A 22,860-nucleotide genomic window follows, 5' to 3' on the forward strand; every position below is an offset into this window, starting at 1 on the left:
AATCCATTAAGAGGGCTCTTAATGGAGTGCCAGCTTTTGTGGTCCTGGATTTTCAGTGGATGCACACACCGACCATTCCCCTCTCTCTTTTACATTCAAAACTTCCGTGAGATTTCCTTTGTTTAAATGAACTTTCCTTTATAGACAGCCTTTCATTTGTTTATTTTGTCTGCCTCTTTCAATCAAGAGGCACCCTCCCCTCACAATCGGCAGCATAAGCACAGACGTAAACCCAGGAACCAATGCGATTTTAGGTTGAATTTAGGACAGCGCTGGAACTTCACTTTACCCCTCTTGCCGTCACACGAGGTGGGCGGCGGCCCCGGCAGGGTTTGGGCGGGAGAAACGCGGTTCGGGACTCCGCTGCCGCCTAGGCGCGGGGCTGACCTGCGGGGGTGGGGTGTGGGGAGGGAGGTCGGGGCCCGGCCCCACGTGGCCGCTGCTGCAGGGCTCACCCCAGCCCCGCCCGGAGGCGGCCCCGCGGCCCCGGCTAGCCAGGGCGGGCGGCCACCTCTGCCCTACTCCTTCCCTCCGCGTTCCGGGCCTCGGAGCCGCCTTGAGGAGGATGAGTCCCTGGAGCTGGTTCCTGCTGCAGACCCTCTGCCTCCTGCCCACGGGCGCAGCTTCGCGGCGCGGGGCGCCCGGCACCGCCAACTGCGAGCTCAAGCCCCAAGTAAGGCGCGCGTCGGGTGCTGGAGAGCCGGCCTCTCTGCACCTCCTTGTGATGGTTTCCCTCCGAATCCCGCGAAGCAGCGCTTTCGGACCCCGAGCCGACTTCCGCGGCTGGGCTTTCACCTAGCACCGCGGCGCTCCTTGCTCGCTCTCCTCTCCGTGCCCTCGGGTTCCCCTTTCCCGCGGGGGCGCAGCCCGCAGGCTCCAAGCGACTCAGTGCCCTGGCCTTTGCCCTCCGCCACCCCAAGGGCGTCCGAGAGAGCCTCTGGGGTCTCGCCAGCCATTTTCGCGAGCTTTCGGGGGACGGATCCGCCAGGGCGTACCGGAGCAGGAACTTGGGCACATTTATTTGAAGTTTCTTCTTCCCTCTCTTCCTTAAGAGTTTAATTTCACCTGCTCTTATCAAAATATTAACAGCGCCCTGAAGCTGCTTGGCTTAACCTTCGTATGTTCAGTGCCTGAGTTAGAAGGGACTTTAGGGAGTTGAAGCCATTTCCCTTGTTTTTACCGATCTGGGAAACTGACACTCAGCGGGGGACCTGTGTGCTCCAGGTCACAGAGTGCGTTCGCGGAGTGACCACTGTCTGAGCCTTGCGTGTCCAGCCGGGCGCTTTAGATGTTCGCATCAACGTTTTGTGGGTGAGGGAAACCCAGGCAAGGGAGGCTCAGTGACCTGCCCGAGTCAACACAGCTCTATAGCGGACAGGTCTTGCGTCTCCGACGCTGGACCTCTTTCGAGATGAATATTTCCTTCTCTGATCAGTTTTCCTACACTCAGAATTTTCTGTGGTTCTCGAGTCCCTCTCTTCTGAGTGCGGCATAGGTTGAATTTCGCGCATTTGTTCCGGTGGGTTTGATATCTGTGCGTCCCTGGCTCTGGAGAGGGCCATGCCAGGCTTATCCTTCTGGTGCGCCCGCGACGCGGGGGTGGGGATGGGTTGAGGGAGTGGGGGCTGGAATTTAGAGGCCCACCTTTGATGACACCTGCGCAGCTCCCCGGTCTGCCTCCACCCTTGGCCATTCGCAATTTTATTCCTCATCCCAACTACAGCAAAGCAGAGTACGGCCAAATAGAGCCGATCCTGGAGCTCCGGGCTGGGAAGACGCACGGTGTTCGCCTCTCTAAGGCGTCGCAGGGCTGCGGACGGCCCTCTACCAAGGCAGGAGGCGCGGCAGCTGGAGAGGGGAGTCTGCACCAGGCATGGTTTCAAACTGTTGCGGTGTGGCCGCTTCATGCTTGTTAGACAAGGCAGGAGTCCCTCTCCTCACAAGAAAGCACATTGCCTTTCACTTCTGCAAAACCTATTACCAACTGGTAATTATGACGAGTGAGTCTGGATAAGATCTCTCTCCTTTAGAATCTGTCTTTATGAGTCCTTTATTCCATCGTCCTACCTTTTGGTCTCAGGACTCCTTTACGTTACAAAAAATTATCAAAGAAGCCCGGCATGGTAGCTCACTCCTATAATCCCAGCACTTTGGGAGGCCAAGGCGGTGGATCACTTGAGCCCAGGAGTGGCAGACCAGCCTGGCCAACATGGCGAGACCCTTGTCTCTACAAAAAAATAAAAAAAATTACCAGCGTGGGGACATGTGCCTGCAGTCCCAGCTACTCCAGAGACTGAGGTGGAAGGAAACCTTGAGCCTGGGAGTGGAGGCCAGTGAGGTGTGATTGTGCCACTGCACTCCAGCTTGGGTGAAAGAGTGAGACCCTATATCCAAAAAAAAAAGTATTGAAAACCTCAAAGACTTTTACTTTATGTGAATTAATGGAGATAGTAGTAAAACACAACATAGCACACATTCCATTAGCCATCAGAGCAGTGACCTCATCACACACATGTAGCCTCCAGAAAATTCTACAGTACCTTGTGAGAAAATGAGGGTGAAAGGAAAATATCTTAGTTTTATAAAAACAGTTTTGACCTTATAGACTCCCTGAAAGGCTCTTGGGGACACCCACAGGTCCCTGGACCATACTTTGAGAATTGCTGTTCTATTCTGTGGGCAAACTCTGTCTTACCCCCTGCGGAATTGGGAAGGCCAATCAGCAGCACACATGCTGTATGTCTGACCCACATGCTGTAAGGGCATTGTGGTTGGGTCCCTCAGTGGGTTGGGGTCTTGAGATTCTTGAGTGGAAGTCCTGGGATCCAGCCTCCAATCCAGTGTAGCAGCCCCTATAGGATTCTGCAGGACTGTAGCCTTGAGAGCTGGTTTGGTTTTCATGGTTGGTTAATCATTAGAGAGGTCTTCTGAGCCCAAATTGGCCCCTAGACACTGCAGGGTTAACCCTGAGCACCACGCAGGTTGAGTCTCTTTCTTGTCAAACAGAACTCTTAGTGTTCTTTCCTATTCCTGCCTGCTGCTTTTTTTTTTTTTTTTTTTTTTTTTGAGACAGAGTCTTGCTCTATCTGTCACCCAGGCTAGAGTGCAGTGATGCTACGTTGGCTCACTGCAACCTCTGCCTCCAGGGTTCAAGTGATTCTCCTGCCTCAGCCTCCTGAGTAGCTGGGATTACAGGCGCCCACCACCAAGCCCGGCTAATTTTTGTATTTTTAGTAGAGATGGGGTTCCACTATCTTGAGCAGGCTGGTCTCGAACTCCTGACCTCATGATTCACCCGCCTCAGCCTCCCAAAGTGCTGGGATTATAGGCGTGAGCCACCGTGCCCAGCCTGATGCCTTTTATACTTGCTCTTTCTTCCCCCTGGGAAATTCTCCCCTCATTTATCCACAGGCTTGCTCCCTTACCTCCATCTGGCTTTGGCTCAAGTGTCTCTCAATGAGTTTCTTCCTGATTACTCTCGTAAAGGTGACATCAACTGCTGCCACCACTACCATCTGCCTTCTCTGCTTTATTTTTATTTATAGCACTTAATCACCATCTGATAAAAGTTTTTGTTTATTGCTGCCCCTTCCCCTATGTCATCTTCATAAGGGTAGGGATTTTTGTCTGTTTTGTTTGCTTCTGCATCCCCAGTATCCAGAAGAGTGCCTTGCCATAGCAGATGCTCAAAAAATATTTGTTGAATGAAAAGGATAATGTAAAGCCAGCTTCATTGTGGCTGGTCTGCTGAAGAGTAATCTTGGAAAAGTGCAGTTATTGCAGGTCCAGGGATGCTAGGATGGGAGGAGCTGAGGGTGTGCTGGGTGTTACGGAGTTAGCTTGTAATATGCAGTTGTCATTGTGCCTTGTTCTTTTTCATTGGATGGACTACACAGGTGTCTGTTAAAATCTCAGTTTGATTCAGAAGCTTGTAGCTTCTGTGTCTCAGTCACCCATGGCCATGTTTTCTCTCTCTCTTTTTTCTTTTTTGAGACACAGTCCTGCTCTGTCACCCAGGATGGAGGGCAGTGTCATGATCATAGCTCATTGTAACCTTCAACTCCAGGCCCCAAATGGTCCTCCTGCCTCAGCTTCCCAAAGTCTTGGGATTACAGGCATGAGCCACCATGCCCAGTTGTCTTTTCCTTCTGGGAACAGTTGCAACAAGTTAGAAGGGACATGTTAATAGTGGTTCAGTTTTTTTTTCTTTTAAACCACCCTAACGTTAAAATCTATGGCTTCTTCTAATTGCCATATATTTTAACAGTGAAATGGGGTAGTGAAGGATTTTTTTTTTGTAGAGATAAATAGCCCTACCCTGAGGATATCAGTATGAGAGAGGCAGAGGCAGTTGCACCAGTACAGTAAGTGCAAGGGTCCGGGGGCTCACCAGTGGGCAAAGTAAGGTAAAGAAGAGTACTGAAGACTCTTCTTTCAGCCTGTGCCCTGCTGAAGACATGTCTGGTAGGACAGGATCAGTGTTCCACAGGAATGGTTATTGGTGCACACAGTGGGAATCCGGGTGCCCTTTGGTCAGAACAGATCTGTAGGTATTGAAGAAATTGTACATGATAAGATTCATTTCTTTAAAAAACTCTTTTTGAGCTCCTATGCAGTAGTATATGGCAAGTATTTCAGTATTTGGGGATATGAAGGTGAATAAGATACAGCCCTTGGCATAAAAAAGCAGAAAAGCCCCTGAGCTGTGTTAACTTGAAAAGAGAAAATGGGAAAGGTGGCACCTGAGGATGTAACAAGGTCAGTGTGGTATTTATCTGGGCAATCATCTGGGATCGGGAAGATGAGCTGGACAGAGCCTTTCTAGATTTGGAATCAGGTGGCGCTCCTGAGCAACAATACAACTAGCAGGGTATTAACTGAAAAAAGATATGACTCTGAATCACAGGTAAAGTCTATTGCATGTTAAGGCTGCATAAATATGGCGTTTAAAAGCTTGGACTCAGGAGTCAGCCTACCTGTCCACCACTTAGCATGGGGCATATTTTTGCTCCCACCACACCGCTAAAACTGTTCTTGTGAGTCCCTAGTGACTCCAGTGTTGCTCAATCCAGAGGTCAGTTCCCAAATTCTTGATTTATTTGGCCTACCATCCACATTTAACCCACTTGCTTACTTTCTGCTCCTTGAAGTACTTTCTTCAATCGGCCTCCTACTCTTCTGATTTTCCCAGCAACCTTGCTGGCCACTTCTCATTCTCCCTTGCTAGCTGCTCTTCTTTCCCCAGACTTCTTAGGGTGAGAGGGCCCTGAGTCTATTCCTAGAACTTTTCTCCTGTGGGCATCCTGTTGGAGACCTTGTCTAGTCCCATGGCTTTAAAGAACATCTACATGGTGATGATGCCCTCATCTTTATCTCTGACCCAGGCCTCTCCCAAGCTCCAGACTTACATATTCACCTACCACCTGGACCTTGGCACAGGTTGTGTGCTTGACATGTCAACTGCACAGATCCAAAACCAAATTTCTGACCTTCCCCTCTAACCCTGTTTCACCCCCGTCCTTCTCCATATCTGTTAATGATAACCTCATCCTTTCATCAGGAAGTCCTGTTTTCTTTCTTTCTTTTTTTTTTAATTTTGAGATAGGGTCTCACTCTGTTGCCCAGGCAGGAGTGCAGTGGTGCAATCATAGCTCACTGCAGCCTCATCCTCCCAGGCTCAAACCATCTTCCTACCTCAACCTCCTAAGTAGCTGGGACTGGAGGTGCCTGCCACCATGCCCAGCTAATTTTTAAATATTTTGTAGAGACAGGATCTTGCTATGTTGTCCAGGCTGATCTCAAACTTTTGGGCTCAAGCTTCCCAAAGTGTTGGGATTACAGGCATGAGGCACCGTGCCGGCCAGCAAATCCTGTTTTCTAGACTACATCTGGAATTTGATCCCTTCCCATCAATCCTGTCACTTCCACTCTGATTATTTTGGTAATGTCCTAACTGACCTACTTGTGTCTGCCCTCATCCCTCTATTCATCCCAGCCTCCAGGGTGAGCCTTTGAACACACTGTCAGCTGATGTCACTCCTCTCTCAAAAACCTGGGCTAGCTCCCATCTGAATCAGTTGAAAGCCTGAGCCCTTCCTGGGGCCTTTCCAGAGGCCCACCGACCCTGCATGGCTTGACCTCACTCACCTCTCTGACCTCTGCCTCCTGCTTTTCTGTTCAGCTATCCCTCTCTGTCGTGCTGGCCTCCTTGCTGGTCTTCCAGTACATGGAGGCCCTCCCTGCCTCAGGGCCTTTGCATGCTGTTTCTGCCTCCTGGAGGGAATGCTCTTCTCTTAGATATCCCAATAGTGGGCCCCTCGTCTCCTTCATGGCAAGGCTTAGATGTCTTTCTAGACATTCAGTGACTTTTCTGGTCCCCCTACTTAAAATCACCCCTGCAACCCTGTGCCACAGTACTCACTGTCCCTTTTCTGGCTTACATGTTCTTTTTGTGGTTTTTGCTGTCAAATGATCCCTTATTGAAATGTTTTCCTTTGTGCTTCTTAACTAGCTGGGCATTCCACTGCACCATTGTTGATGTCATGAGTGTGGCAGCCATCAAGATTCAGCCCACAGACTGGGAAGTCCCCAGGATCTCTTTAATGGTTCCAGAAAGTTCTCTGGCTAAAGATTGGTGCTGCATCTGTTGAGCAACGTTGACGATCTCATCGAAAGTGATATTTCCACTGTGTTTAATGTTTTCCTGTTTCTTTCTGTCTCTTGGTGGTTCCTTGAAGGCTTCGATGATCAGGGCAGAAGCAGAAGGTACCACCTCAATCTGGGCCTCTCTGTTCTGAATGGTCAGTTTCACTGTAGTCATCAGACCCCTCCAGTCACTGGTTGGCTTGGCAATGTCATCACCAACCTTTTTTGGAGACAGACGCAGGGGGCCTGATCTTGGTGGACAGCACAGATGAGGCATTGACTTCACCCCCGGTGCAACTCAGGTATACGACTTTGATCTCGTTAGGGTCCAACTTAGGTGGCATGGTCAAGTCGGCTGGTGTCAGATGAACCCAGATTTGGGACACTGGAAGAAAGTTACATCTTGGCTTCCTCCAGGCTGAAAGACTTAAAGCCAGCTTACATGTTCTCCACAGCAATTGGCACCAACAGGGAACTGTGTGTCACTCACTGTTGTATTCTCTGTGCCTAGAACAGTGTCTGGCACATGGTAGGCTCAGCAGAAATAACTGTGTTGAATGCAGGCAGTGGGACAGTCCAGGCGAAATGCTTGGGTGGAGCCTGGCACACAGTGAACAGCTGCTGTTAGCATTGGTACTGTCATTACATGGCTAAAGGCCAGACGTGTATGTGTGTGTGTGTGTGTTTTTAAATTTAATCAGTTTTCAGTGAAAAGATCATACAGTGACCTTATTTCTAGACCAGTAATAGTTGAAAAGGCAACAATAAATAAATAATGAAATGAAAATGGATGCATATTGAACAGACTGCTTCTGAAGAGAAATGCAGGTATTTTGAGGTAGGATGGGGACCTTAGGCAGATTAAGTGTATTGGATAAAAACAAACCAAAACCAAACCTAAACGAACCCCACCCCTCCATTATCCTGCAGTATGGGTTTGGTTTTCCTGGGAATATATTTGTTTAACATGATGGTGTCCTGACAGATGACAATGAATCAGGTGTCCATGGGTTTAATAATAACATTTCAGCTTGTTTGCTGTGTCTCCTAGTTGGAAACTATGTAGAAGTTCTTGGGTAGACTGCCTGGACATTGTGCAATTAGATCTCTTATATAGGTCAGTGGTCCCCAGACATTTCATGAACCAGACCTCTAAATGAACAAATAAACTAAAATTACTCTTCGAAGGCTGCCTCTACCTATTTGTAGGTAATAATTCTTACCTGTTTACAATTAACCAAAGACATAACTGTCAATCTCAACTTTTGATTAGCATCTATTTTAGTTACCCAGTGTCTTCTACCCTTTTGATCTAATTCTAATCAACAGTGAGACATTTGATTGCTTAATTCGCCTTAGCAGGCGTTCTTGGTAGATGTACAGTTTCCATTTCATTTTTGAAGTATTTAAATAACCCCAGGGGCCCTTATTACTGCATAAGAGGATGCCTAGGGGATGGGGACCCTGTACGTGATTCATCTGTTAATATTACTTCAATAATCAATGGTTTTTAAATTTTTTTTTCTTTTTTGAGACAGCGTCTTGCTCTGTTGCCCAGGCTGGAGTGCAGTGGCGGGATCTTGGCTCACTGAAACCTCTGCCTCCTGGTTCAAGCGATTCTCCTGCCTCAGCCTCCTAAGTAGAGTAGCTGGGACTACAGGCGCTTGCCACCACGTCCGGCTAATTTTTGTCTTTTTAGTAGAGGCGGAGTTTCATCATGTTGGACAGGCTTGAACTCCTGACCTCAAGTGATCCCCCCTCCTCGGCCTCCCAAAGTGCTGGGATTATAGGTGTCAGCAACTGCGCTCGGCCTAAATTTTTTTTTTTTTTTTTTTTGAGATGGAGTCTCGCTCTGTCCCCTAGGCTGGAGTGCAGTGGCGCTATCTCTGCTCACTGCAACTTCCACCTCCTTGGTTCAAGCAATTCTCCTGCCTCAGCCTCCCAAATAGCTGGGACTACAGGCGCAGGCCACCACACCTGGCTAATTTTTTGTATTTTAGTAGAGACAGGGTTTTACCATGTTGCCCAGGCTGATTGCGAACTCCTGAGCTCAGGCAATCCCCCCACCTCGGCCTCCCGAAGTGCTGGAATTACAGGCGTGAGCTACTATGCCTGGCCAATAAGGTGCCTTTCAGTAGAAGCACACATAAAACAAGGCTATGTATTGATCAGTTGATGAAAATATTATGAACAAGAATTTAACCCTATGTTTCCCCTAGGAACAACAGTTTAGTATTTGCTAATTTTGTGGCAACTTTATAAAATATAACTACCATGAATAATAAGAATTGCCTGTAGATAGAAACTTCATGATCAAAGGGAAGCATGTTACTTAAAAGGCTGAAGTCAAATCCTTTAGTAAAGGGAATATGTTCCAAATATTTCTTTCTCCCTCCCTTCTTCCCTCCCTCCCTCTAGTCCGTCCTTCTCTCTCTCTTTCTTTCTTTTTCTGAGACAAAGTCTCATTCTGTTGCCCAGGCTGAAGCACAGTGGTGCGATCTGCAGACTCAACCTGATGGGCTCAAGCAATCCTCCCACCTCAGCCTCTTGAGTAGCTGGGACTACAGGCATGCATCACCATGCCCGACTAATTTTGGTATTTTCTGTAGAGATGGGGCTTTGCTGCGTTGCCCAGGCTGGTCTCAAACTCCTGAGCTCAAGTGATCTGCCCGCCTCAGCCTCTAAAGTACTGGGATTACAGGTGTGAGTCACCATGCCTGGCCGAAATATATATATTTTTTCTATAACCCTAGATTTTCACATTTCCGGCTTTCTTAATACATTGTTCTTGTCACTGGTATGTCTGCCATTTACACCTAATTCCTTGAGCACTGCACTTCTTTGTACAGTGCCTCTTAATAAGCAGATATGTTATAAATGCCAGTTGTTGAGGATGAGAGACACTCAGGGGCCAGGAGTGAAATGGCCTGGCTTCAGATGAACATGCACCGCTGCTCAGCATGTGCAACTGCTTGGAGAGAATCCATCCAGCAGAGATCATCCAGATCTCTGTGATTGAAACTGAAGGCTTTGCGAGAGAAATAAATGTGATCCACGTCCTAAAGGGACAAGAGCAAACTGTAAAATCGTAGGCTCATTAGGACCCTAGTTTCAACCTTGGCGGTACATTGGGGTCACCAGGGGAGCTTTAAAAGTAGCATCTCTGTGGCCGGGAGCAGTGGCTCATGCCTGTAATTCCAGCACTTTGGGAGGCTGAGGTGGGCGGATCACAAGGTCAGGAGTTTGAGACCAGCCTGGCCAATATGGTGAAACCCCGTCTCTACTAAAAATACAAAATTAGCTGGGCGTGGTGGCGAGTGCCAGTAGTCCCAGCTACTCAGGAGGCTGAGGCAGGAGAATTGCTTGAATCCGGGAGGCTGAGGTTGCAGTGAAGTGAGCCAGGATTGCACCATTGCACTCCAGCCTGGGCAACAGAGTCAGACTCCGTCTCAAAAAAAAAAAGTAGCATTTCTGAGTTCCACCTCCAGAGATTCTGATGTGATTGGTCTGGGGTGGGACCCAGGCATTGGGCTTTCAAAAGCTTTGGGGGTGATTCCAGTGCATAGCCAGAGTTGAAGCCTCTGCCTTTGGGGATGTTGGTTTTGAGATCTGAAAGAGCAGGGATCATCAGGTCTGCCTGGGAGACAGTGGGCTTCTCAGGTGTCTCTTAGATGGTATCAGGTATATCCTTGGAGGCCCCTGAGACTCACTTCTTTAACTCTTGCCCAGTTCATTGCTAGGGCAGGCATGGCACAATCTCAAAACTGGTGACTGCTATTGCTTTCTCATCTTGGAATCAATGTTTTGATTGAAAAGGGGGTCCCATCCCCTTTTGATTGAAAAGCTGAGTCTCATCCCAGACCAATCAGATCAGAATGTCTGGAGGTAGGACTCAGAGATGCTTCTTTTAAAGCTCCGCTGGTGATCCCAACATACAGCCAAGGTTGAAACTAGAGTCCTAATGAGCCCCTGATTTCATAATTTGCTCCTGTCTATTTAGGGCAATGGATTGTCCTGGCAGGTGAATCTACACGGACTCAAAAGTCTAAATTCTACTTTGATATCTTTTCTCTTGAAATGTGACTAATTCATTTCCTCTCACAGGTTCCTGACCACGCCTCTCCCCCATATTATACCTTGATGTTACCTCTTTTCTTTTCAGCAAAGCAAGTTGAATTCCTTCTTGTGGACCATTAAGCGAGACCCACCATCTTACTTCTTTGGAACAATCCATGTCCCGTACACCCGAGTTTGGGACTTCATCCCCGACAACTCTAAGGAGGCTTTCCTGCAGAGCAGCATTGTGTACTTTGAGTTGGATCTCACAGACCCCTATACCATCTCAGCTCTCACCAGCTGTCAGATGCTGCCACAGGGCGAGAACCTCCAAGATGTGCTCCCCAGGGACATCTACTGCCGCCTCAAGCGCCACCTGGAGTATGTCAAGCTCATGATGCCCTTGTGGATGACCCCAGACCAGCGCGGCAAGGGGCTCTACGCAGACTACCTCTTCAATGCTATTGCCGGAAACTGGGAGCGCAAGAGGCCTGTCTGGGTGATGCTTATGGTCAACTCCCTGACTGAAGTGGACATTAAGTCCCGTGGAGTGCCTGTCTTAGATCTGTTCCTTGCCCAGGAGGCTGAGCGGCTGAGGAAACAGACTGGGGCAGTGGAAAAGGTGGAAGAGCAGTGCCATCCATTGAATGGGTTGAACTTTTCACAGGTAAGACTCTCTTTGCATAAAAGACTTAGTGGCATTTGGTTGTATGGGTGAATCTGTTGAGTTTCAGGGCAGGTGATGGACCACGGGCACAGCTTGTCTAGAAATTGTCTTTGCTTAAAAATGCTTTTCCGGGGGTTAAAAAAAAGCCAAGTGGTCAGTTATATCACTTATTTGAGTATTGCCAAGAAAAAAAATTTGTTTTTTTCTTATCATTCCAACAAATACTGTGTGCTTTTTTTTTTGGGGACAGAGTCATTCCACCCAGGCTGGAGTGCAGTGGTGCGATCTCAGTTCACTGCAACCTCTGCCCTCTGGGTTCAAGCATTTCTCCTGTCTCAGCCTCCCTAGTAGCTGGGATTACAGGTGTGTGCTACCACGCCCGACTACTTTTTGTATTTTTAGTAGAGATGAGGTTTTGCCATGTTGCCCAGGCTGGTCTCGAACTCCTGACCTCAAGTGATCTGCCTGCCTCGGCCTCCCAAAGTGCTGGGATTACAGGTGTGAGCCACTGTGCCGGGCCCATACTGTGTGCTTTTAAAATGCATCTTAGTTCAGATCCTTCATTAAAAAGCTGCTTTGAGACGTTGTGGACATGTGGATGCCACACTGGTTGTCACAGGGCATGGCCTGGTTTGAAAATATACTGGCCATTGCTATTTTAGGAGACAGCAGTCTCTTTGAGGTCACTACTGTCCCTCTTCAGGACACTGCCCCAGGACAGTTCCTTTCCTAGGCAGAGTTATGCTCTTCTTACCCCTGGTTTAAGGATCCTACCCCAGGGCATTGGAATTTAATTTGATGTTCAAGAAGTTGGTTCTTCAATTCTCATAAGTAATACTTGATTAAAGTGCCATGGTTTAGTTGTTTCCATAAAAGTTGTTTAAAGTGCATTAGACACTTCTGGAGACCAATGGGAGTCTTGCAATATGAAATAAAGTGTTCTTGTGTTGTAAATGTTCTCATTGGGTCACGTTGAGGTTCTGTTCCTCAGAATTTGAGATTACTGTTAATCCAAATAGCTCAGCCTTAGCAGATCTTGACATACTGAACTAAGGTTGTTATTTAAAAGGTGTAAGGACATGTAACAGTCTAAAAATAATGTTCCTGAGTTGATAATGATATCTTTAGGGAATTTATCTTGCTAAAATTCTATAATATTAATAAGTAATCCGATGCTATTCTATATGCTATAGTATTTGTTTGGCACACTAAGATTTATAGATAAGATAAGGGATCATTAATTGTCTGCATTGATCTCCTGGGAAAGATTTTCTTGCATTATTATGGAAACCCAAAGAGCCAATGTTATAACCTTTTCAATGTCTGCATTTAATATAATATTTTGAAAAAGAAAGGTGCTTTGATTTGAAGGCTTATTGATTTTGACCGAATGAATTTGAAATTGGTGAGCATTTTAACCTGAGCCAAAGCCTTCTTTCATACTCCCAATTGGGGAAAAAAAAGCTTGGAAGTAAAATATTAGCTCAAGCAAGGTATCTTTGAAGGAAGGTGTGCAACGCTGTCTCTTTTTTCCTTTCTTTCTTTTTTTCTTATACTTTAAGTTCTAGGGTACATGTGCACAACGTGCAGGTTTGTTACATATATATACATGCGCCATATTGGTGTGCTGCACCCATTAGTTAATTAGTTAATGTTAATTAGTTAACTAGTTAATTAACTAATTAACTAGTTAAGTAATTAACTAATTAGTTAATTAGTTAATAGCTGCACCATTAGTTAATGGGGGAGGATAATGCTATCCCTCCCCCCTCCCCCTACCCCATGACAGGCCCTGGTGTGTGATGTTCCCCTTCCTGTGTCCAAGTGTTCTCATTGTTCAATTCCCACCTGTGAGTGAGAACATGCGGTGTTTGGTTTTTTGTCCTTGCGATAGTTTGCTGAGAATGATGGTTTCCAGCTTCATCCATGTCCCTACAAAGGACATGAACTCATCCTTTTTTATGGCTGCATAGTATTCCAAGGCGTATATGTGCCACATTTTCTTAATCCAGTCTATCATTGATGGACAATTTCGGTTGGTTCCAAGTCTTTGCTATTGTGAATAGTGCCACAATAAACATATGTATGCATGTGCCTTTATAGCAGCATGATTTATAATCCTTTGGGTATATAACCAGTAATGGGATGGCTGGGCCAAATGGTATTTCTAGTTCTAGATCCTTGAGGAATTGCCACACTGTCTTCCACAATGGTTGAACTAGTTTACAGTCCCACCAACAGTGTAAAAGCGTTCCTATTTCTCCACATCCTCTCCAGCACCTGTTGTTTCCTGACTTTTTAATGATTGCCATTCTAACTGGTGTGAGATGATATCTCATTGTGGTTTTGATTTGCATTTCTCTGACGGCCAGTGATGATGAGCATTTGTTCATGTGTCTGTTGGCTGCAAAAATGTCTTCTTTTGAGAAGTGTCTGTTCATATCCTTTGCCCACTTTGTGATGGGGTTGTTTGTTTTTTCTTGTAAATTTGTTTGAGTTCTTTGTAGATTCTGGATATTAGCCCTTTGTCAGATAAGTAGATTGCAAAAATTTTCTCCCATTCTGTAGGTTGCCTGTTCACTCTGATGGTAGTTTCTTTTGCTGTGCAGAAGCTCTTTAGTTTAATTAGATCCCATTTGTCAATTTTGTCTTTTGTTGCCATTGCTTTTGGTGTTTTAGTCATGAAGTCCTTGCCCATGCCTATGTCCTGAATGGTATTGCCTAGGTTTGCTTGTAGGGTTTTTATGGTTTTAGGTCTAACATTTAAGTCTTTAATCCATCTTGAATTAATTTTTGTATAAGGTGTAAGGAAGGGATCCAGTTTCAGCTTTCTACATATGGCTAGCCAGCAACACTGTCTCTTAAGATAACGTATTTCAGAGATATTTTAGAGCACTATAATTATAGACTACAGTGTCATGTTGATTTTATAACACATTCTTAGGGTTTCTGTAGGTGTTTAAGATGTATAAACTAAATTTCTTATAAGACCTTGAGGTTAAGCTAGCAAGGTAGAGTTGTTTAAATTCAGGAGGAAAACATGACTTGTTCTTAAGAGTCTTTTTTTCATGTAACTTCCCCATGTTTCATTTCTAGAGATAAACAGTAAAATACTCACAACCTGAGTATACAGCCCAATGACTTTTTTTTTTTGAGACAGAGTCTCACTCTGTTGCCCAGGCTGAAGTGTAATGGCACGATCTCAGCTCACTGCAGCCTCTGCCTCCCAGGTTGAAGTCATCCTCCTGTCTGGGATTACAGGCACCCGCCACCACGCCTGGCTAATTTTTATATTTTTAGTAGAGATGGAGTTTCACCATGTTGGCCAGGCTAGTCTTGAACTTCTGGCCTCAAGCGATCTTCCTGCCTCAGTCTCCCAAAGTGCTGCGATTACAGGCGTGAGCCGCCACACCTGGCCTCAGTGTATGACTTTCAACCATCACTTAACTTCTCTAAACTTTAGTTTTCTCATCTTTCCAATGGGGATAATAATACTTGCCCTACCATCCTGTTGTCAGAAGCAAAAAAAAAAGCAGGAAATTGGAAAGCACTTCATAAATAAGATATAAGCAGAAGGGAATGAACATACAGTGCCTACCTACCATGAGACAGTCCTCACTGATAATTTTATATTTAACTCTCAAACTTCTCAAGATGAGTGGTATCATTGATTTTGCAAAAGGAAATTGTTTTTCTTCTTGGTTTCCTATAGACAAAGATTTTTTTTTCAAAGAAGTTAAAGGAAAAGAGGACAGAAGCATAAAACAGAAGGGCTAGCAGAGGTTGCAAATAAGAGGCATATGGGCTGAATCCGACTTGCAGTTCTGTTTTATGTGGTTAGCATGATTTTTTTTCTTTTTTAATGACTAAGTTGACAATATTTAAAAATTGAGAAATACCATATGGAGAACAGCCTGGATTCTCTTGGGCCATGCTCCCACATAGCAGCAGTTGGCTGGACTGAGCACTGGCCGCCCCCTTTAGATGTGGCCAATATTGTCTTTCCAGTTTGGCCGCAGTCCCCACTCCTCCCTGTTACCTTTCACCTAGACATCTTGACTTCTTTTAACTCATCTGCCTGGCCCCTGTAGGCCTTGTGGCTCTTGGTTTGTGGGGTGTAGGTCCCTGAATCTAACTGAAGTCTGGCAACAGGTTAGGACCCTGACACGGATGCCTGGATTTGATCTTGTCATCTCAGGGCAGACATCATCCTTGCCCCTCGGTATCGAATCAAGTTATGACTCCTGTTCTCCTTCACCTAAAGTTCATGCCTGCTTGGTACTGCCAGCTGCATTGGCATTCCCTATGTGAAGGAAGCACATAGCTTGGACCTGGAGGCTCAGCGGAGTGGGCTCAGCAGGGTGGTGTCTCGCTTCTTCTCTGTCTGCACAGGTAGGTTCCCCTAGAGAAATGGTCTTGCTAAATCCCATCTCCATGTTCACACATCACCAGGCATCTATGGACAGGCTCCGGGCATAGGGAATTGCAATGCCTGCTCTGCCCATCTAAGCATAGGACTCTCCTGTCCACTTCCCCACCAAGTGATTGGACGTCGTGGTGGGGTGGGGCAGGAATCTGGGAAAGCTCCGGTCTCCTCAGCATGGAATCTGTCCTTTGGGACCCAGTCGCATCTTGGCTTGGGCTCTTTTTTGTCATATCCCTAAGTGAACATGAATGTAGCCAACAGTTCTGGAGTTTCCCTCTGCTTTCCACATGCAAAGCCTGCATCTTTGGGCTTTCAACATCCTAAGAGGCAGTTAGTTGGATGTAAAACTCCTTTTGCAAACCCCAGAGTTGACGCTGAGGTGCTCTTATTTGAATTGCTACTGTGCAAAGCATCACTTCTTTGTTATTGTTTACTCTTGCCAATAGATGGCACTAACATATTTCATATTTGCCTTTTTGGCTGTCATTCTTTTGTACTTTCCAGGAGGATGGTCACTGCCAGTTCTTGTTCTTCAGGACCCTAACAACTCACTTTCTCTTTTTTTTTCCCCACAATGCAACATTCAACAGTGGTTTGGGCTCAGTGGACATACTTCCAGATTGTATGAAACTGCAGTTCTTGAGCTATAGTTTTGGGGTGTTGGAGAAGATGGGGAGCAAGTTGTCTTTAGTTTGGTCGGTCACCTAATAGAAGAAACAGATGGCTCCAGGATGATTCTCTGGAAAGGTCCAGGGCAGAGTGGAGTGGTTGAGGCAGCCCACTCCCCAGGAGCCCTGTGGTCTGACTGAGGAGGAAGGGCAAATTCCTGGAAGGATGCCACCTCTCTCAGCCTGTGGTTATTAAGGGCTAGGTGGATGCTGGAGGAGTGAGAGATGGGGAGGAGCTAGCTGGCCTGAGGAAGACTCCTATGGAGGAAGGGGTCAGATTCTTTGAGGATGGGGTGGCCTGCCAGGCCTAAGGAGAGGATCCCGGGGATACCATGTGGTGCCTTGTTTTGTACTTTGCAGGTTTCTGCATATTCTCACATCAGTGCCATGGGTCTTAAGAACAACCTCTGGGGCTAGGAGGTCTCTGTTCCTAGAGGCCAAGGCAAGATTGTGGGGGGTCAGCCAGCAGAGGTCACTGGGGATGGTTTCCTGCTGGACTAACCCGAGAGAGGCCCATCTGGAAGCAGAGGGTGGGCTGGCCTGGGGTCACAGCAAGAGTTAGTGCAGGACAGGCCTAGGTTCTCAGATCTCCTGTTTCTAATCCAACTCTGCCTCTGAGTGTCATGCGGGACCCCTATTGACTTCAGTGGGGATGGCACTAGGTTCAAAAGGCGGAAGAAGAGACCCAGAGCCAGCAAATGACACACAGGGTTTATTGAGAGGGCTGACTTACAGGGTGATCCAGTGGCAGTGGGCTGGACAGGAGAATCCCAATCGCTTGCAAAAAGCATGCAGTTGATAAATCACCTTCACTTAGCACCTGCTCCTACATGGCAATCCTCATTTAACTCAAAGCAAAGGGCCTCAATCCCTTGTGTGGTCCATGTTCCACAGGATGGGCCAGGGGTTCACATGTTTCTTATAGACAAGGAATGAATCTCTGGATTCCTTAGCTCGGAATTCTGAACACACATTCTTCTTCTGAAGTTATTGCTGTCAGGTGCACCTACACTGAGTGCTGCCAACTGCCAGACTTAGAGGAGTAATTGGCTGAGGGATTCTGGCTTCCCCATCATAAATTCCAAAAAAAGCAGGAGGTCTCATTAAAAAAAAAAAAATTGACTATGATGCTCATAGATGAGTTTTCCACATTTTCCATGATCGATTTGGAAGTTGGTTGAAGATGGAGATCCTGACATTCTATTTTTCCTCGATAGTCTTGGTTTAAAATAAAGGCCTAGGAAAAATATGTGAACTTTCTGAAAGAGAACTCTTCCCTTTCTCGTCAGGAGATCGAGATCATCCTGGCTAACACGGTGAAACCCCGTCTCTACTAAAAATACAAAAAATTAGCCAGGTGTGGTGGCGGGCGCCTGTTGTCCCAGCTACTCGGGAGGCTGAGGCAGGATAATCACTTGAACTCGGAGGGCAGAGGTTGCAGTGAGCCGAGATTGTGCCACTGCACTCCAGCCTGGGCATCAGAGTGAGACTCTGTCTCAAAAAGACAAAAAAAAAAAAAAAAAAAAAAAAAAAAAGAAAATTTGAATAGAGCCTTTCTAAGAGCTATGTAGATATAGACTGGCATCTTAAGACTCACATGGGGCCGGGCGCGGTGGCTCACACCTGTAATCCCAGCACTTTGGGAGGCCGAGGGGGGCGGATCACGAGGTCAGGAAATCGAGACCATGGTGAAACCCCGTCTCTACTAAAAATACAAAAAATTAGCCGGGCGTGATGGCGGACGCCTGTAGTCCCAGCTACTTGGGAGGCTGAGGCAGGAGAATGGTGTGAACCCAGGAGGCGGAGCTTGCAGTGAGCCGAGATTGCGCCACTGCACTCCAGCCTGGGTGACAGAGCGAGACTCCGTCTCAAAAAAAAAAAAAAAAAAAAAGATTCACATGAAGTCTAACCTTTTGGGAGCAATTTGCTTTTATCTCAGTCTTTTGCTTTTTTACATAATTTCCCAACACTGCTATGTATTATTTCCTGTTCTTAGGCATGGTTGGGCTGAAGTGCTGCAGTTACTGTCGGTACCCTGGGAGTCTGACACATCTATTCCTTGGATAAACCATGTCCCGGCTTTCACATAGGCGTCAATACAGATGTTGTACGTGGACCGTGTCTTCACAAATTAGAAGTCTGGGTGGGTTCTTAGCTCTCTCGGGAGTGTCTTTTGCAGTTATTTTTTTCATGTTGGACATCCCTTTAGTTTCTGATTTTTTTGAGCAGAGCAGAAAATCAAACCAACGTTGTACCTGAATGGCTGGCTGTGAAGCTCCTGGGCTCGCAGGTGCAGACTTTAGCTCTGCTTCCCCCTGGGCACAGGCCTGCTCAGGACTTGAGCTGTCTTTCATTTTATGGCCCCTTTTTATTTGGGACACATTTCTTAAGCACTCAGCATAGGTGACACACTCTGTTTCTAATTTTGGGGATTCAAAGATAAAGCAAGTGTTGATTCTCCCTTCCCCTGGCTCTGGGCTGCCCCTCTAAAGTCCAAAGCAAACTTAAAAAAAACAAGAATAGGTATTTTTGTACCTATTTTTGTACAGGTACCTGGATGCCACACATGCTGCTGGGGTTCTGACCATTTTGTGGCTGTGTCTGACCCTGCCCAGCTGCTTTTGGGGTCCTAAGAGAGGCCCTTCAAGGGAAGTGCAGCCTAGTTTCTGCCTCATATCCCTGCCTCCTGCCCTGGTGAACTAGGCTGGCAGTAGAGAGCTCCTTTGAAACCCTAGCAGCCAGCTCTTCCTTGACACCTGCTTGGTGGATCAGCCCAATGACACGTCTAGACTTCAGGAATAACTCCCAGCATGTCTCCATGCGAGAAAAAGTGAGAACATGAATTCTCCATCCCTCCTCCAAAGAGTCCCCCTGCCAGGTAGGGGTAGTTGAGGCAGAGTCTACCCCACTTGGGGGAGAGGAAGAAGGGCAAGGAGCCAGGTGGGACTGGGGCCAAGTTGTACTGGGATCCTCCAAGGAGCTGGTTAAGGTGTTGGGGTCAAGGTGCTCCATGGCCCAGGGACAGAGGAAGTGGGGGCTGCCCTGGACCCTGAGGTGGTTACTGGTGGTGTAGCATCACGTCATGCCACGGGCATTAGGGCGCTTCTTCTCTGTATTCTTTTTCTCTGTCCCTCCTGACACTTTTTGTGCTGTCCTACCTCCCTGAACTCTTCCACGAGTCTCTTCCCTTTGCATTCACAGTCATTTAGAGCTTAAAAGGGAGCTTCAGCAAGAGCTTCAGAATCATAAAATGAGGAATCCTAACAGGAGAGACCTTATTAGCCTCTCAACGCTCAGGTGAGAACTGCAGCTCACACTGAGCTTCTGCTCTTGCGGGTGCTTTGGGCAGGTGAGGTTGTTTATCGCTGAGCAGAATACAGGCAGGTAGGTTGCTGCTGCCTGACTTTCGGGGAAAGGACAGCTCTGGGATGCTCTGTGCTCTCTGGGGCTTCAGTGCTGTCTGAAGAGGCTGCCGATGGTTGTTGACACAACCCAGGCCCAGAAGTGATTTTGAAATGCTGTAGAGCAGGGGTCCCCAATCACCACGCCACAGATGGGTACTGAAGCTTCATCTGTATTTACAGCTGCTCCCTGGCCATTCCCTATCACTCGCATTACTGCCTGATCTCCTCCTCCTGTCAGATCAGTGGCAGCATTAGATTCTTATAGGAGCATGAAGCCTATTGTGAACTGTGCATGCGAGATCTAGGTTGTGTGCTCCTTATGAAAATCTGATGCCTGATGATCTGTCACTGTGCTCCATCACTCCCAGATGGGACTGTCTAGTTGTAGGAAAACAAGCTCAGGGCTCCTACGGATTCTACTCTATGGAGAGTTGTAGAATTCTTTTATTAGATATTACAAAGTAATAATAATAGAAATAAAGTGCACAATAAATGTCATGTGCTTGAATCATCCCGAAACACTCCCCCAACAGCACCCCTCACCTGGTCTGTGGAAAAATTGTCTTCCACGAAACTGTACCTGGTGCCAAAGGTAAAGCCCTATTGGCCTCACCTCCCTGTAAATCGATCTACGGCCCTGTAAATCGATCGCCAGGCTGATGGAAAGTGTTTGCAGATGTCTGAGGCATCTTGTGACTGAATCCAAGCTCGAGGGCCTGATACCTGCCTGAGCACCTCCCCACTGCTCCCACCTCCCTTTCTGGATCCAAGACTTTCAAGATCCTGTCAACCCTTCACATTCCTACCCAGCCCTGGCTCTGCTTCTCAAATGTGGCCTACATCTGGCTTCTGCCAGTGGGTGATCTGGGGATGACCCCACACACCTTCTCCACCTCACCAACAACCCCCAACCCTGACTCTGCTGTTGCTGTGACATTTCAGAAAGCAGGCGGCATTGCCTACAAGGCAGAGAGGAGAAACTGTGGAGGATGAAAGAGAGAAGGAAATAAACAGAGAAAAGGAGGCTTAGGAAATGGATTCTAACAGCACAAGACTGGAGCTTTCTTCTTGCTTTTCTGGTCCTCTCCCTAGGAGATGATGTAGAAATCACTGTTAAATAACTGCAGTGGACATGAGCGTTTGTATTAGTTTGCTAGGGCTGCCATAAACCAAGTACCACCAACTGGGTGGCTTAAACAACAGAAAATGTCGGCCTCATGATTCTAGAGGCTAGAAGTCTGAGAATTTCTAGTGTCGGCAAGGCTGGTTTCTTCCAAGGCCTCTCTCCTTGACTTGCACATGGCTGTCTTCTCCTTCTGTCTTCACGTCTTCGTCCCTCTGTCTGTCTGTGACCTAGTCTCCTCTTCTTATATGGACACCAGTCATGCTGGATTATGGCCCGCCCTTTTCACTTAAAGGCTCTATCTCCAAATAGTCATTTCCAGAGGTATGGGGGGATGGATGGTTAGGACTTGGGCATATGAACTTAAGGGGCACACAGTTCAGCCCATAACACAGACCCAGGGTAAAGTTGCAAAGTTTGAGCAACTTTGACAGGAAGGAGATTTTGCATCATTTCAAAGCTGTCTTTAGGTGTCCAATCAAAGTGAAAACATTCTGTAGAAGGTTTTTCGCCTTGATATGTGTGTGGTGGGGAGGAGAGCGTCCAGCTGTGCCAAGTTCATGGCAGGTGCTTGCATTGTGGCTAATTCTCTTATAGCAAAGTTCACTTGAGCCCAGGAGTTCGAGACCAGCCTGGACAACATAGTGAGACCCCCCCATCTCTCCAAAAAATAAATGAGACCGAGCCATGAGCCAGATAGGCCATTTGGACTGCCAGTTTCCTACCTGTGATGTAGAATGTTCAGGCTAAATCAGTGGTTCTCAAAGTGTGTCCCTGGACTGGCAGCATCAGCATCATCTGGAACTTATTAGTAATGCAAAATTTGGAACCCCCATCCCAGACCTCTTGAACTGGAAACTCTGGGGGTGGGGACAGCCATCTTTGATCTAACCGGCCCTCTGGGTGTTTCTGATGCACAAGCAAGTTGGAGAACCACTGGGTCCTATTCTTGGTCCCTGCTCCAGTCCTGTTCTTGTATTGCCACAGTGCGTTACCTCAAGTTGCAGGGCTCAGAAGACCCTCTTTTCTCCTGAACTCATAGTGTCTGCTGTCCATACCACCAATGAGAAGTTGTTCATTTGCTTCCATGCAGTGGCTGTTGAATTATCACGCTTATGGTTATTTAATTCTTTTGTTGGTGATTAACTTTCCAGATGTTTATTTTGTCTCCTGGCCTGGCACATAAACTTCTAGAGAGCAAGGATCTTGATTTACCCCCGCTTTTTTTTGGTATGGGTCTAGCATAGTGCCTTGCACATGTGGGTGTTTACTAATTGCTGGGTGCAATTGGAGGGAGGTAGTTTTCTGATAGCTCAATCCGGCCATACTGTATTAAAAGACCAAACTACAGCATTTACTCTTTGCTGGCTGTTTCCATCTTTACCCTGACTTTTTCTCTTCTGTTGATCTTCCCAGAATCATTTCCTTCCTGCCACCAGGGCAGAGATGCTGCTTACACAATAATGTTAGTGTGCCATTTTCCTGGGGAGTAACTTCTAAACAATAAAAAAGTGAAAGTTAAACACACCCCGAGGGCAGTAGTCAGTGTGTGGCTCATGGGCTGTGGGGGCAGAGACCTTCCTTCCCTTGCGAGGGGTAGTTTTTGAATCTGTGATGCAGGTTTTTAAAAAATTTTTTACTTCTGTAGAGATGGGGTCTTGCTATGTTGCTTGGCTGGCCTCAAACTCCTGGCGTCTAAAGATCCTCCCACCTCTGCCTCCCAAAGCATGGGGATTACAGGTGTGGACCACTGTGCATGGCCAAATGGGAATCAACCACCCCATGGTTCCACTGGAGTTTGAACCCAGGACCTTCAGTGTGTAAAGCAGACATGATAACTGTTACACTATGGAACCATGTGTGGTGCAGCT

The 22,860-nt window shown here is 46.9% G+C and overlaps 2 protein-coding genes across 3 annotated transcripts in view; one reads left to right on the plus strand and one right to left on the minus strand.

Moving 5' to 3' along the window:
* Window positions 1–295: 295 nt before the first annotated feature.
* Window positions 296–22,860, plus strand: part of TRABD2A (TraB domain containing 2A) — a 59,628-nt gene continuing 37,063 nt past the window's right edge. Inside the window, exons 1-2 of one of the 2 annotated variants that reach the window (XM_004029520.5) lie at window positions 296–673; window positions 10,808–11,368. In XM_004029520.5, the coding sequence (XP_004029569.2) occupies window positions 566–673; window positions 10,808–11,368 (669 nt within the window). In that variant the 5' untranslated portion in view covers window positions 296–565. The remainder of the gene's footprint in view (window positions 674–10,807; window positions 11,369–22,860) is intronic. The other variant, XM_019020723.4, reaches the window with a different exon arrangement.
* On the minus strand, window positions 6,566–6,989 carry LOC101144284 (large ribosomal subunit protein uL11-like). The gene is made up of 2 exons (XM_063695455.1): window positions 6,879–6,989; window positions 6,566–6,778 (listed from the first exon to the last, which is right to left on the minus strand). Exons 1-2 carry the CDS (start codon window positions 6,987–6,989, stop codon window positions 6,566–6,568), a joined length of 324 nt encoding a protein of 107 aa, XP_063551525.1.

The sequence above is a fragment of the Gorilla gorilla genome, chromosome 12, assembly GCF_029281585.2.
Source record: "Gorilla gorilla gorilla isolate KB3781 chromosome 12, NHGRI_mGorGor1-v2.1_pri, whole genome shotgun sequence".
Classification (NCBI taxonomy): domain Eukaryota; kingdom Metazoa; phylum Chordata; class Mammalia; order Primates; family Hominidae; genus Gorilla; species Gorilla gorilla.